This window comes from Echinops telfairi, unplaced genomic scaffold (genome assembly GCF_000313985.2).
Source record: "Echinops telfairi isolate 266 unplaced genomic scaffold, ASM31398v2 ScPeMD7_23;HRSCAF=83, whole genome shotgun sequence".
In the NCBI taxonomy this organism is placed as follows: domain Eukaryota; kingdom Metazoa; phylum Chordata; class Mammalia; order Afrosoricida; family Tenrecidae; genus Echinops; species Echinops telfairi.
The window spans coordinates 58,982,785-58,998,579 of NW_022103920.1; the positions used below are offsets into that span (position 1 = coordinate 58,982,785).

General features: G+C 41.9%; 1 protein-coding gene across 1 annotated transcript in view; it reads right to left on the reverse strand.

Moving 5' to 3' along the window:
• The window catches only part of CDK6 (cyclin dependent kinase 6), a 252,077-nt gene extending 236,624 nt beyond the window's left edge, over positions 1–15,453 (reverse strand). The window contains exon 1 of the mRNA XM_004702658.2: positions 15,221–15,453. Within this exon, the coding sequence (XP_004702715.1) occupies positions 15,221–15,453 (233 nt within the window). The remainder of the gene's footprint in view (positions 1–15,220) is intronic.
• Positions 15,454–15,795: the final 342 nt, after the last annotated feature.

A 15,795-nucleotide genomic window follows, 5' to 3' on the forward strand; every position in this document is an offset into this window, starting at 1 on the left:
TCCATGTGGGCTTTGTTGCTTCTGAGCTAGATGGCCGCTTGTTTATCTTCAAGCCTTTAAAACCCCAGATGCTATATCTTTTGATAGCCGGGCACCATCAGCTTTCTTCACCACATTTGCTTATGCACACATTTGTCTGCAGTGATCATTATCAGGAAGGTGGGCACACACTGATATGATTTTTTGATGCCTGATACCTAGTCCCTTCTACACCTTGTGGGCACACAGCCTGGTATGCTTCTTCTATCTGGGCTTTGCTGCTTCTGAGCTAGATGGCTGCTTGTTTACCTTCAAGCCTTTAAGACTCCAGATGCTGTATCTTTTGATAGCTGGGCACCATCAGCTTTCTTCACCACATTTGCTTATGCACAATTTGTCTTCCGCAATCGTGTCGGGAAGGTGTGTATCATGGAATGCCAATTTAATAAAACAAAGTGTTCTTGCAATGAGTAAGTACTTGAGTGGAGGTCCAATGTCCATCTGCTGCCTTAATACTAAATCTATAAATATATGCACGTAAATCTATTTCCCCACCATCCTATATAAATACATTTACATATGTACATGCCTGCATTTAGACCTCTATAAATCCCAAGGAGTTTTAAATGCAATATTCATGAATGAACAGAAAAATATCTTCTACATTTTGGCATTAATTTACATGCTGACTGTTAGCAAAAATACTATTAAAAAGTGTCATCCTTAGGTACAGTTTAGCTATATATTCATGCAACAGAAATGTACTAAACTATGTGGCAGACACTCTTCTAGATGCTTGGAGTAAAGCAGTGACAAAATTCCAGGCCCTCAGGAGATTTCTATCCTAATGGGAAGTGGAAGTCTTATATGAACTCACACATTAGACATCAACTATTTTAGCGTTAGGCACAGAGGCAATATAAGGTGATTAAAAGATCTCCCTCAAAAAAAACACCAGACAGCTATAATTTTGTATTATTACAGCTGTATCAGAATTATACTTGTGCAACCAGAGAGGTTGAGGGCTTTCTGAACCTGCCAAAATTTTCAGATACTCTCAGATGGCCAGGTTTCAGATCATATCAGCAGTTCAAACCCACCAGTAGCTCGGTGTTAGGAAGGTGAGGCCATCTGCTTCTGTAAAGCTCTGCGGTCTTGAGAATGCTAGACTAGACTGCTATGAGTTGGAATTGACTCAATGGCACCAGGTTTGGTTTGGGGGAGAACCAGCAGATCTAGTTCTCTCAGCTTCCCTTTATTGTTCCTTTCACCTCTATTTAAACTTAGTTCCCCTTCCACTTTCTCCCCATCTTTTAATGACTGTGACACCCTTTCAGATCATGCATACATCTGCCCTAGACCATTCTCTATTTTACCTAGTGATGTATTCAACTCAAGTGATTACAGAGCACCATAAGCAAAGGTGGGTCTCTGGACGCACCTCCAAAGTCCTGCTTTGCTAGGACTAGGAGTTAACACCATGGAGTCCACTGTGGCCTTACACAGCCCGCCTTGTGATCCGTCCCATCACTCGGAGTCAGCCAGCGCTCACGGGGAAGAGCAAGGGTTCTGAAACGGACGTTTTCTCGTTGCAGAATTAGCTGGTTAAGTTGCCTGCCTAACTTATAACAGTACCATCTACTCCCAGTCTAATGAAGTAGTCAGCTCAGTTACCACCCAGTAAATCCCCTGGGCTTAAATTAATTTGTAATGACTGGCAGTACATCACGATTTTCCTTTTGTGTCTTAATGTATAAAAGCGTGTTATATCATATAGTACATGATGTCTCGGTTCTTTAAGGGAACTTACATAACTTAATTCCACTTCCTTCATGATTAGCATGCACCTGGAGCCTGCTCCCTCTAGCCCAATCTTTAAATCCATCTCTTGGTTTCTCATGGTTCCCCATGAAAATATCCCATTCTTACCCAAGGCCATTTAATAACTTCTTTAAGTGACTCTACATGGTTGGAATGTAGACTACATCATCTAAAATTCCAAATTTGAGACCACTCAAATGGCTTTTTGGTTTCCACTAAAAAGTTTTTAAATGTATTGGCCAGAGCCAATTACCTAAAGTTTAAAAGGCAGGCCTAGGAATGTGAGGATTTCTTTTGTTTTTCTTGTTCTGTTGCTGAATCCGTGTAAGCGTTCATGTTCCCAGCTTTGTAAATTCATGCCTTCTCAAATGAAAAGCATTTTAGAAAATATAAATGTTTTATATTAGCTGTTAGGAACACTTGTGCCTGACACAGAAATTGAGATTGTCGAGTGATAAAAGGAAGCAAAGAAGTACAGAAAATTCAGTGAAGGTCAGTATCCCTGAGAATTGCCGCCTTGCTGTGGACGGAACTTCTGAATGACTCACGTGCAGAGTACACGGAGTAAAATTCCAAATGTCACAAGGCAGTCATGCCACAGAACACTGTCAGAAAGTAAACAAGCAGAGATTCCACTGTGTGACATACAAACAGTAATTATTTGAGATTTTGAAATTTAAAGGCAAAGAGAACAAGCATGCAAAGTAACCCTACTTCTCTTTGGGTTAATTTGAATGGAAATTATCAAACTTCATTTGTTTTAAAGTCTACTCTGCGCATTGCATTCTCAAAGTCTTCTACAAATAAAATCCATCAATGAGTAGGATATAGCCTTGGATGAAGGATTATCGGTTTACTATTCAAAAACCCATATCCTACTGCCACCAAGTAGACTGTGACTACAGAACAGAGTAGAACCTGCCCTCTAGGATGTTTTCAGTCCCCAGGATTTCCAAGATTGCAATGTTTTGGGGAGGAGACTGTTACATCTTTCTCCTGTTGAGCCGTTAGTGGGTCTGAACAGCTAATCTTCTGGTTGGTTAGCACCATTTGGAACAAACGAACGAACAAAAAACTCCCCCACTGCAGCAGTGTGACACTATCAGCCACTCCTGCCTGTAGCTACCGCCTCAGACCCATAGGAGCAGCTCTGCCCTGTTCTATAGGGTCACCACGAGTCAGAACCTATGTAATGTCAGTGAGAGTTTTCCCACGGACTCATAGAGGGCTCTACATGGGGTTTCCAAGACTGTAAATCTTTACAGGAGCAGAAAGCCTCACCTATCTCTAGTATTGGTAGTTTTGAACCGCTGATCTTGTAGTTGGTAGCCCGACATAGTGTTTCACACTTTCTTATTGTGCAAGGAACAAAATAAAGGCACAACCAGTAACAAAGGCAGTAAAATCTGTATACAAGTCCATTCCCTCCACCAAATTATATATTACTCAAGAGCAGTTACATTTTGTTAACAATATCTCAATACTTGAATAATATTGAATCATCACACATATAATTATATAATATCCAACAGGTAGCAATAATTTCTACTTTTGTTGTAGGAAAACTACCCATGAGAGACATTAGAGACTTAACCTGGACCATCTGGCAGCACATGGGTCAGTTAGAACAGAATCAAAGTCTTTTGCTCTCCAGTCTATAAGCATAAACATTTTTTATTGCTTATTTTTTTAAACTTCAAACATGTACAAATTAGTAGCACTAAACAAACCTCCAACAAAGATAATACACTGTCTTGTTTCTCCCATACACAAATTTCAAACAAATTCTATACCTTATGACATCTTATTCCTGGGCAGGTCAATATTCTGGTGCTGCTTGTGACCAGTTCTTATCACAACATCTAGCAATGTGTTGACGGCAACAGATGCACAATCAAACCTTGCTGAAAGCCACAGATTGGTCAGAATAACTTTTTGTATTAACCTCACATTTGCTTTCAGCTATTATTTACCTCTATCAGACTTAACATAAAAAGTCAAATTCTTAATTCCTTAGAGCCACATACTCATTTACTTATTCGCTGATATGTATTCTGCACCTGCGAGCTACGAGGAACGGTGAAAAGTGCTTGGGATATAGCAAGGAACAAGACAAGAAGATCCATCTCCCAGGGACCAGGCGCCGAAAACACACACACACACACACACACACACACACACACACACACCTCAACCAATGTGTGTCTTGACTGAGGAACTGGAATTAAGTTCAGGCTGGAAGACTACTTCTTAACTGAACCTACTAGTTTGTCAAGGTAGAATTTAAATTCTCTGTACACAAATTATGAGGAGGTGTAAAAGACAACACTGGAATGGAATTCAGAATTTGGATATCCGCTTAGAAGTAATTAGAAGCATTTTACCTGACTCTGCTCCTCCTAATTATTTTCTCAGTCTAGAACACTAAAGGGATTAAAATTCCTGGGGGAAAACCAACTCAAGCAATTGACTGAAATCTATTTTAAATATATTACATCCTTACATTAAAAAACGTCCAACTTTGACTGAATTGACAGAGGTTTCCTATGCTGCGTCTTTTTCACAGTACAAAAGTCCAACACCGTACAGTAACTACAAGGATTACTTAAACTTCAAAACTCAATTTAACATAAACTAAGCAAAAACAAAACTTTGTTTTGTATTTTTATTATTTCCTGACAAGTAGAATATATATATTTTTAAAATCATTTTATTGGGAGCTCGTACAACTCATCACAATCCATCCATCCATCCATTGTGTCAAGCACATTTGCTGCCATCATCATTTTCAAAACATTCTCTTCCTACTTCAGTCCTTGGTATCAGCTTCCCATTTCCCCCCTCTCTTCCCACTCTCCCTGCTCCCTTATGAACCCTTGATAATTTATAAATTATTATTATTTTTTCATGTCTTACACTGACCGCTGTGTCCCTTGACCCACTTTTCTGTGAATTCAACTTTTCGTTGAATTCATTCTACTTCATTCGCTCAGGAAATACCCTGGGCCACTCACCTTAGGGATGGGATGGCATTGTTTATGAATATGAGCGACATAGTCTTGTTCTCAAGTGAGCAATTATAACCCCTGGGAGGGGGTTATAGGTGGATCACTGTGTAGAATCTAATCCAAAGATCCACTCTCCCGTTGGACAGTCCTCAGTGTTCGCATTCTTCCACGAGACAGAAAGCATCCATGTGAGCTCCTCGGTAACAGAACAGCCGACTCCTTCCCATTCTTCCTTTCCTGTGCTCACTTATGCGCTGTACTTCCATCAGGTACGGGTGTGAATGGGAACGATCAGAAGGCACCGCCTGCCTGCCTGACGGAGCTGATGATGGAAGTACGAATGAGTAAAGGGTCAGAAGATGGCGGTAGTGTGGGGTTTGAATTAATACAAGGGAAGCAACACATGGGAGGTGCTGCCAGAAAAGGAGTCTAAAGTGGTCAGGAATATTTGGAAGCAGAAATTTTATCCAAATGGAAGTATTAATGAGTATACCACAAAAAAGGTAGCATTCGAGCTGGCCCCTGAAGGATGGGTAGCATTCCTACAGGTGGAATCGTGGCGTAGGGCAGGGAGAAAAGTACACATTCCTTAAGGAGTCCGAATTATGGGCACGGAGGGGACTGCATGGAGCGTATTTGAAGGAATTAAGGCAGTCTGTAGGATGCTGGCTTGTAGGATGATGCAGCAAATACATATAAAGAGCACCAAAAATCCCAACAAAACCAAAGTTAGTGTTGACATGAAAAGGGCAAAGAAAAAGTTTAGAATATCAAGCAGGATAGCCAGCCTCTTATTAGGTGAACTTGAAGTGTGTGCGTATTACAGCTGATATCCAAGAACCTCCCGATGCCAACCTTACCTGCAGTACTTACTAATGCTGTGTGCAACTCTACAAGGGTGGAAAGCCCTCATCTGAGGAGCTCAGCGTTGAATTCATTCTACTTCATTCGCTCAGGAAATACCCTGGGCCACTCACCTTAGGGATGCGATGGCATTGTTTATGAATATGAGCGACACAGTCTTGTTCTCAAGTGAGCAAACATAAAATCATTAGGCTGAAAATACTTTTAGATCTCAAGGGAGTATTTTCTGGTATGCAGAGACCATTCGTCATCCTGTCCTCCTAATGCTGGGTATAAACCTGAATTATCTTTATCCTCAGTTTGCTTCTACAACACAATATATTGTGGAAATAACTTTTTTCTGCATTTATAAAGCAATTCCTATATAGACCAAAGGAGATTAGACTATATTAAAACTAAGATGTCTCTTAATTTTAAAATGATCCTATTCAGATTCTAATTCCACTAAACTGGATCTTTTAAGAAGGTTGGATAACAGGAATGAAGAAGTGAAATAACTTTAAATCACAAAGCCAGTGTTGGCCCCAATTCAGGTAAACAACTACAGGCAAGGAATTCCTGAGTAGGACAGTTAGCATGCAGCCAAATGAAAAGTTGGTAGCTCTATCTAGTCCACCTAGAAGTACCTCGGAAGAAAGGTCTGGAAATATACTTCTAAAACATCAGCTACTGAAAACCTGATGCAGCTCTTCCTTGACTCATGTGGGGTAACCATGAATCAGAATCAATGACAGGCAACGGACGGGTCTATTTCAAATGGACTCGCAGGCCACTACTATTGCCACACTCACAGTAGACCCCTGCCACACGTATCAAATTGCCTTTACTATACATCTCGGCAAGAGCAGTTACCTGTGCTGGTTGTAGAAGAAAAGTCAGGCATGGCAGTAAACTGGTGATGTTCTACCCAACTACTCATCTGAGCCTGTGTTCTCTCAAAGAACAATCTCAGTGGTTCTCAACCTTCCTACTGCCGCAACCCTTTAATACTAGTTCCTCATGCTGTGGTGACCTCCCAACCATAAAACTATTTTCATTGCTACTTCATCACTGTAATTTTTCTACTTTTATGAATCGGGTGACCCCTGTGAAAGGGTCGTTCAACCCCCAAAGGGGTTGCGATCCATAGGTGGAGAACTGCTGATTGGTAAGTCAATGTCAAAGATGTTATGACATTGGTGGAGGAGCACTTTGGAAATGGGTGGTGAGAATGGGTGCACACCTTAAAGAATACAATCACTGTGAACGAGTTGTACATGTGGAAACTGCTGAGATGACATGGGTTGAACTGGTAAATCCTCACCATTAATAAAAAGAGACTACTTTTTATTTTAATAAATCATTTTATTGGGAGGCTCTTAAACAACAGTTAACTGCTCGGCAGCTCTTACAGAATTTCTCTTATTGATGCTGACCTGTCTGTCTCATCAGATTGACGACCTATGGATCATCACTCAAAAGGTGACCTTTATATAGGAATGCTTATGACCAACCACAGGCTGCTTCCTGGACCCCGGACCAAGCCCTACATCACACATAGTACAGGGCTCCTCCTGCTCCTGGATCATCAGTGTCCAGGTTTCATCCCTGCCTGTCCTACAACCCCAGGAAGGTCAGAATTAACTTACTCCCTATGGAAACAAAAAGGAGAAACCACAGGAGAAATAGGAACAGAGTGATCAGCTCTTCAAAAATCATGGGTAAAACATTTTACCTGTGTGTATGAAGGTTGCTATGCTGCCTAATTTGCAAGCATTAAGGAGCTTATTTCGTTAAATTGGTATAACAGGTGCCAAAGTCATGTACTGTAATATTTCATTTATCAGATGAACAATTCAATTTTCCCCATTGCTTTGTCTAAAGTAACTTCAATATTACAATGAAGTAATTTAACCATATTATTGAATGCTATAAAACCATAGTTATTTCACAGATCATAGTTATAAACCAAATCCTTTAAAAGTGTAATTTAACTGAATCATATATACATATAGATGCATAACACATACATATATATATTAAAGATATACATCAAAAGATGGGATAAAGATGAAGCTTTCTACTCCCGTAAAGAGTTACTGTTATACGATGAAACACACAACGTTCCTCTAGTTCTTAGATGCTTCCTCCCCACCACTAACATGATCCCAATTCTACCTTACAAATCCAGCTAGACCAGAGGATTTACACTGGTACAGATAGGAACTGGAAACACAGGGAATCCAGGACAGATGATCCCTTCAGGACCAGTGGTGAGAGTGGCGATACCGGGAGGGTGGAGGGAAGGTGGGGTGAAAAGGGGAAACCGATTACAAGGATCTACATATAACCTCCTCCCTGGGGGATGGACAACAGAAAAGTGGGTGAAGGGAAACGTGGGACAGTGTAACATATGACAAAATAATAATAATTTATAAATTATCAAGGGTTCATGAGGGAAGGGGGAACGGGGAGGGAGGGGGGAGATGGGGAGCTGATACCAAGGGCGCAAGTGGAAAGCAAATGTTTTGAGAATGATGAGGGCAACAGATGTACAAATGTGCCTGACACAATGGATGGATGGGTGGATTGTGATAAGAGCTGTACGAGCCCCAATAAAATGACTTTAAGAGAATAGTTACTGCTACGGAGACCCTCCTATGGGGCTGGTAAGGGTCAGAGTGGACTTCACAGCAGTGAGTTCATTTCAGTGTTCGGTCAGTAGAACAACCTGTAGAATTCTAGAATTTTCTCAATTGACATATCATTTATTCCTCGCACATTATCACTTTATATCTACAGAGTGTTCCTTTTTCTTCAAATCCGGATTATATTCCCTTCACTTTCTTCTAACAAACACAATTTTTAAAAACCTGCCACTCACAGTTTAAACTCTCCCGTGGAACAGCTGGTTAGCAGCCCAACAGGAGCCCTGGTGGCACAGTGGTTATGGGTTGGGCTGCTAACCGCAAAGTCAGCAATCTAAAACCACCAGCCGCTTCACAAGAGAAAGAAGTGACAGGGTCAGAAACCCACATGGGCAGGCCTACCCTGTCCTAGGGGGTTGCTGTGAGTCAGAATGAACTCCATGGCAGTCAGTCTGGTTTGGGTCTACTGAAATGTAGGAACAAATCAGCAACTTTGATGATACGGTAGAGAAGATGGCTTGATCTCTCCGGACTTAGTTTCTATATGAGTAGAAGACTTCCAAAGGATCTTCCAGTCTAATAATCCATGGTTTTACAATAATACAGTGTTAATTATCAAGTACTTCATGCTTGAAACACATTCCTAAGAAATCATTATTAGTGAAGCCATTTTTTTTTGGACAAAAATAATTTATTTTTAACAAGGAGGCTGCTTTCATTTACTCATGTTTTAAAACAAAGAAAAAACATTCCAAAAGACATTCAAGTTTGTAAATTCCTTCTTACTGACCATTTTCTCCTACCTCCTTAGAGAAATTCTAATAATCCTTTATTTATGCTGGTTTATGTAAAAGGACGCAACTGCAGCTACAAGAATTCAACACTATCAAATTCTTCAGCAGGAAGAAGGAATGGACAAAATGCCATTGTGAAAATGTTTAGTAAATAACCTTGATAAACTGTAAACTTTTCAAGGAATCTTAATGAAGCAGCAAACTTTTAACATACTAGAATGTAAAAGAAAAGTTATACTCTTGCTTTTCCTGATATAAGCCCTAATAAATTTACTATCCACTTATAAAATAACACTATTATTCAGAAAGATTTCAATGAATTCACAGCATTCTGCTGCATTCGATGATTTGTCATATTGTTTGCTCCAGTAATGATCAAATATTCTATAAATAAAAATGGAACAAACCTACACATTTAGCCTTCTTCCGTGAAATGCAACTGAGCACTAGTTTCCAGAATCAGCATTTGAATTATTTTCACTATTAAACACAAACAAAGGTAACTCATGGGTACAATACAGGAAGCGGTTACCTCTCTCTCTTAGGGTACATGATACTTTCTGCTATCTATCATTCCTTCAAATACAGGAGGTGCTACCTTAGGGCAGGAGCCAGCAGTGACTGATCTAGGTACCTTTCCCAGCACCTACTCCATTTGTTTGTAAACAGTTAAAGAGTTGTGGTGACTCGGTGCCTTCAGTTGATTTCAACTCATAGTAACCTCATGTGACACAGGACTGAGTTGTTTTTTTTCCTTTACTATAAAGTTCACAGGAGCAGACAGATCTCATGTCTTTCCCCCACAGTGTTGCTTGGTGAGTTTGAACTGCCAACCTTTCTGTTAGTAGCCAAGTACTTAACTGTTACACCACCAGAGATCCTTTGTAACAGAATAGGTCCTTCCTGAATACTTCTTGAATAAATGGTGCCAAATGTTCAGCTGTGATTCACAGCATGTCGATGCCTTCTTATATAGATCTATTTCTATGTTCTGAAGGCTGGTGACTAGAAGCAACAAGAGGGGAAAATTCATCTCCAAAAGGCATTTGAATCTAATTAGCATTTTGGTTATCTGTTCTACTAAACCAGCAAATTCTTGGTAGCCAAATATTACAACTATTAGTTCCTCTATAACACTGTTTAGGTACTACAGCCAAAATTCAAATCAATTATAAATAAAGTCAATGTTTAAAGAAAAACAACTGCTCATGTTATTTCAAAGTGAGTTCCACTCACAAAGGTGGAAGACTTTTCTGATTTGTTCCATCTATCGCCAGTTTCTAGCAGAGCCTGGCAAAGAATGGGCTCATGATAAATACAAGTTAGATAAATAGACTGTTTATAAAGTATGCTATTATTTGAAGTATATTTTTTCTTTAGCTCAGGGTTTAAATAAAACAGAACTCAACTGAGGAGTACAGAACCTCCCATATCATATAAATTCATGCTGAAGTCTGATTCTGGCAAAGGCTCCAGGCTTTGAATTAAAACTAAAACCCACTGCCACTGAGCTGATTTCAATTGACATGATCAAATAAAGAATGGATTTACATCCCAGATACTGGCTGGCTGATTAAGTCTAAGTCAGGGATACACTGAGTGCAGGAGGAACTAGCTTAGTGATGACCAATAAAGTAAAATTTGGGCGAAGCAAAACGATAACCAGAATGGAAAAAAAATCACAAATCAAAGCCCTGGAAGGTGAGACTCAGAGTCCTTTTAAGAGCCTCCTGTGGGAGGCTGGAATATTGTCAGGACTGTGGAAAGTGACACACATTCAAAGCAGGTGGCTGACTGCCATCTAAGTGGGTCACTGTTGTTTCAGACTCAGCTGTTTAAGAGATTTGGTTGCTATGCAACACACAGGCTGCACTTGTTTTCTCAAAGAGAGATTACGATTCTCACAGGTGTTGACCTTGTTTCTGGTTATCATTTGAGTTTGCCCACATTTCACAAGTTCAAGTCTGTTCATTCCAGTTCACTTCATCAGCTATGACTAAACTGAGAAGTACCAGTTCAAAGGTCTGGTGCAGGTAAGCAAGAATTTCAAACCATCACCCCTGTTCACGTAAGCAATGCCAGCAATAACAAATTAGCATTTCTAGCAAATCGATCAAAGTGGAATCTTAAACTTTTGAAAGAAAAATGAATGTTTATTATGCTCCTGTCATGCTAAGAGGCTTAACTAATTGGTGGGGAGGCCCTATAAGTACAATTAATTATTTATGACTTGGAGGCATTTATAAAGGCATTTGCCCTTTTAAGAAATCTTTAAAGAATCAAGCACAGGACTGTACAATGGATCCTGGAAGGCAATCATAAGTCACAGGTTGAGGGTGGGGGCGCAATTTTAAAATTCTCCTTGGATGAAAAAGAATTGCTGTCACCTGCCCTTAAATTCCTGACCCTGCTAGGATAAATATCAGACATCTCCAAATCCCAAAATTCCAAGTGCCAGGGGGCAAAGCCTGCCCAGGTGAAAGAACAGGAAGGAGACAAAAGGGACCGGAGATCTGTAAGCTCATGCGGATGACATCATCACTGATAACATTCTCAAGTGTTCCCTTAACTTCATGGTGTATAACTAATAGTCTTTTCTGGCTACCTAAAAGCTAATTATACCCATAGAGCTTTTTTTAGAGGCTCCCATGTCTGGGTTTGTCTATGATTTGTTCTGTAAAAAAGGTCAGGTGAACTGATGCCTTACTGGAAACTTGCTCCAGGGCCAGGGTACCGTGAATCTGCCGGGATACACCTAAGACTTAAACCTTTGATGTATAGGCCGCCCCATTACAAACAATTCCTAATATCTGTGTAAATTGAATTTACAAATTAGGAATGGTTTAGTATAGCTGATATCTAACATCAGTTAGTCAAATGTTGTGTACAGTGTATCTTTCTAGGCATACAATTAAAGGAACATTTCCCGATACACCAAAACAACTTTAACATTTAAAAAGAAAAGAAAAGAAAATCTCACACCTTTCATTGCATTCCGACTCACAGTGATCCTGGGTGGTTGGGCAGAACTGCTTTCTAGGCTTTCACACTTTTCCAGAGCAGAAAGCTCCAGTTTTCTCTCAGGGAGTAGCTGATGCACCGGAACTGCTGACCTATCAGTTAGTAGCCCGGTGCAAAATCCACTATCTCACCAAGGTTCCAAAAAGTAATAATAATGTTTTGATGCACTCACTTGTTACTATTGTACGTACTCCAATTTTTTGTTTTTGACATAACAGGCTTAATGGGAGTCAGTTAGTCATAAATACAGGTTGACATTAAATCAGACAATGGTCACCAGGGACTACCTATACTTTATTGTTACAAGTACTTCCACATACACAAGGAGCCCTGGTGCTACAGTGGGTTATGCGTTGGGCTGCTAACCACAAGGTCTGCACTTCAAATCTACTAGCCTCTCTACAAGGGCAGCGCGATCCTGTCCTTATAAGGCTGCTCTGAGATGGAATCTGGATGGCAGGGAGTTTGAGTTTTTCCTAACAACCTCTCTGTGGGGAGCATCACCACCACCACCATGGAACATACAAAAATAGCTGTGGAAAATAATGCTTTTGTCTTCCATTTGGAAGGATGTCTTCTTCAAATTGCACAGTAGTGAATCTAAGTCAGGAACCAACTATATCTCTCCAGAGGCCAAATTCAAAGACTCACTAATCTCAAGAGGATAAATCAGGAGAATACATAGGAAGGAGAATCCTAAATTTACCAGCACAATGGCTTAGACAACTCACCTCTCTTCTGTTACAAAAATAGGTTATCCTTTGTAAATGATAGTGTTACATCACTCTTTAAATGAAAATACTTTATAGGTAACTGGCAAAATAAAACAACTTTTTTCTTAAAGTTCAAGTAGTGGAATTCAAACATTGGGAAAGGCTGAGGTGATTTCTATGAAAGAAGATAAAGTTTGGGAGGGGGGGTGTCCCTAAATGTACCCTTCCCTTTTCCTTCCAATTTCAAATACCTTAAACAGGCTTTTTGGTTGTTTCTCAGCAGAGAAAACTTTTTTTTAAAAAGTAATCTATTGCTTTCTACCATTGTCTTAAAGTATTCATCCTCCCAATTGCATTATATTCCGTTCCTTGTTCTTTGACTAGCTACAGCAGAGGTAGACTGGAGTGATCTTTATTACAATTTACTACCTTATTTGTATACTTACGGTTCTTTGCTGACTTCTAGACTGAGTTTAATATCCTGAGAACAAAGCACCACACAATTCACCCAACTTGGATAGGAGGGGTTAGACTTAAAACCTCCCAAGAAGCCCCTGTAGAGATGACTACTGTTAAATTATCTGACTTTTTTTAAAAAATGACAATATTTGGCTGTGCTAATTTACATACCTTCACTTACAGTGCACAGGCCAATATCTATTGAGCAGAATCTCTAGGTAGATAAGAAAACTGAGAGAAGATCCCCTACCCAACCTTTTTTTCCCCCATCAGAGTTGCTTAATACAGCTATTCCCCACTTTTTCAACCATCTCATTAGCTAACATTTTTCATTTACACCAGTAAAAAGCACCTTGATGCTGACTCGTGGCAACGCGACAGTAGAATTGCCTCTGTGAGTTTCTGAGACTAACTTTTACACTAGATGGTCTCATTGTCCTCCTGGGAGCTGCTGGTGGTTTTAAACTGCTGACCTTGCAGTTAGCAGCCCAAGTGTAACCACTAAGCCCCTAGGGCTCCTGCTATCCAACTATTTTGCACAGTAACAATGACTGGTAGTAGCAAATGCAGAGGAACCAGGCGTGAGTAACACTGGCTGTGATGGTTATGTGTCAACTTGGCTGGGCCAAGATTCTCAATGGTTTGACATCTATTAATGATGTGATTTAGCAGTTATGCAGTCATCCTCCATTTTCACTTAGCACCTACTTTTTGCACAATGGTTGGTCTTTGGAACCTAACCATGTCAGTAAAGTGAAGAGAGGAAGAAGTTGAGAAAGGTAAACATCACAATTCAAATGGTAGAATCTCTTTATATAAAAAAAACGCAAAGGGGGAAAAAAAAAGATGACACACCCTAGAATGTCATTCATACCATGGGGAAATTCCAGGATCACTAAGAAAGCACCATTCTCCTGAACCACACACACTTTCCTTTAATGCTCGTTACTACCCACGGGAGCCTTTCCGGAACTACTTTACCCTTTAAAGCAGTCACAAAACCAGTCCAGGAAAAGCCAGGGAAGGAGGCACACACTTAAGATATCACATGGCAGACTCATATCTAACCCTTTGAAGAAATCTAAGGACTAGAGCTATAAGGTGATAATGACAAGAACCTTAAAGTTTAATGTTTTAGGAAGACAAAACGTAAAGGATTCGAAGCTTTGGTGCAGGGATCAGTCTTACAGGACACATGGCCTCACCAGGAGTAAGAATCAGCTCCAAGCCAGCTGATTTGGTTTAAGAAATAGTCTCAAAATTTTTTTGCTTTTTTAGACCTTTTTTGAAGTAGGCTACTAAAATTTGGAGGAGCCCTGGAGCCCTGGTGAGGTAGTGGGTTAAGAGGTGGGCTCCTAACGTCAAGGCCAGCAGTTTGAAACCACTAGCTATCCACTCTGTGGGCGAGAGAGGCTTTCTATCCAGTAAAGAGGAGTCTTGGAAACCCGCAGGGGTAGTTCTACTCTGTCCTACGAAGTCACTGTGGGCAAGTGGGTTTGTCTTGAAGTAAAACTGTCTTCTCACCAATTTTCATATTGCACCGAGACTCAGGGAGTCTCTCAAAAATCCCCCAGTGATGGGGTGGAGTGTCAGGGAGTGAAGGGGGTCATGCCACGCGGGAGCGGGAGGGTGCGTACGTCTCAGGCTGGGTTGTTCTCAATTTCCCCGGCCTTCCCTTGCAGACAGGCAGGGAGAAAACGAACCTGTGCAGGGTAGCTTCATGACCGGCCATTTAGCTTGCAGTGTGACCAGGTGGGCGGCGCGGGTGCTGGCTTGCAGCTGTGGGCCAATCAACTTTCTCCACTTCTGTAAGGTTCTGGGGTCGCTCCTGGACCTCCCTGGAGAAAGTCCGCGGCCCTCACCCTCGGGGCCCGAGGACCCCTGCCCTCCCCGGGGCGCGGCGCAGACAGCACGCGCACAGCTCCCCCACTCACCTGACCACGTTGGGGTGCTCGAAGGTCTCCAGGTGCCTCAGCACCGCCACCTCGCGGATAGTGGAGAGCGGCATGCCCTCCTCACTGGTCTGCACCCGCACGCGCTTCAGGGCCACGAAACGGCCTCCGTTCTTCAGGTCCCGGGCCTTGAACACCTTCCCATAGGCGCCCTCCCCGATTTCCGCCACGCACTCGTACTGCTGGTCCACGCGGCACAGGCTGTCCTTCTCCATGCTGCCCCGCCGTCGCCCGGTACAGGCTAGGTGCGCTCGGCTGGCTGGCGGCCGCTCGCCTCGCTCGCCTCCTCCGGGGCTCCGGCCCGCTCCCCGCGTGCCCGGGCGCTCCGCCTTGCTCTCCGGCGCGGGCTCCGGGGCTCTGGCTCGCGCAGCGGCCGGGGCTGGATGGAGCGACCTCCCCGCGGGCGGGTGCAGCCCTGCTGCAGCTGCTGCGAAACTCCGCCTGCCGAGCTGCCGCGGAGCCAGCCGATCCCTCCTCTTCCCTCCACGAAGCGGAGTGCTCAGCTCAGACACCGCGACGATTACATAGTCTCTGCCCGAGAGCTTCACCGGCCCAAA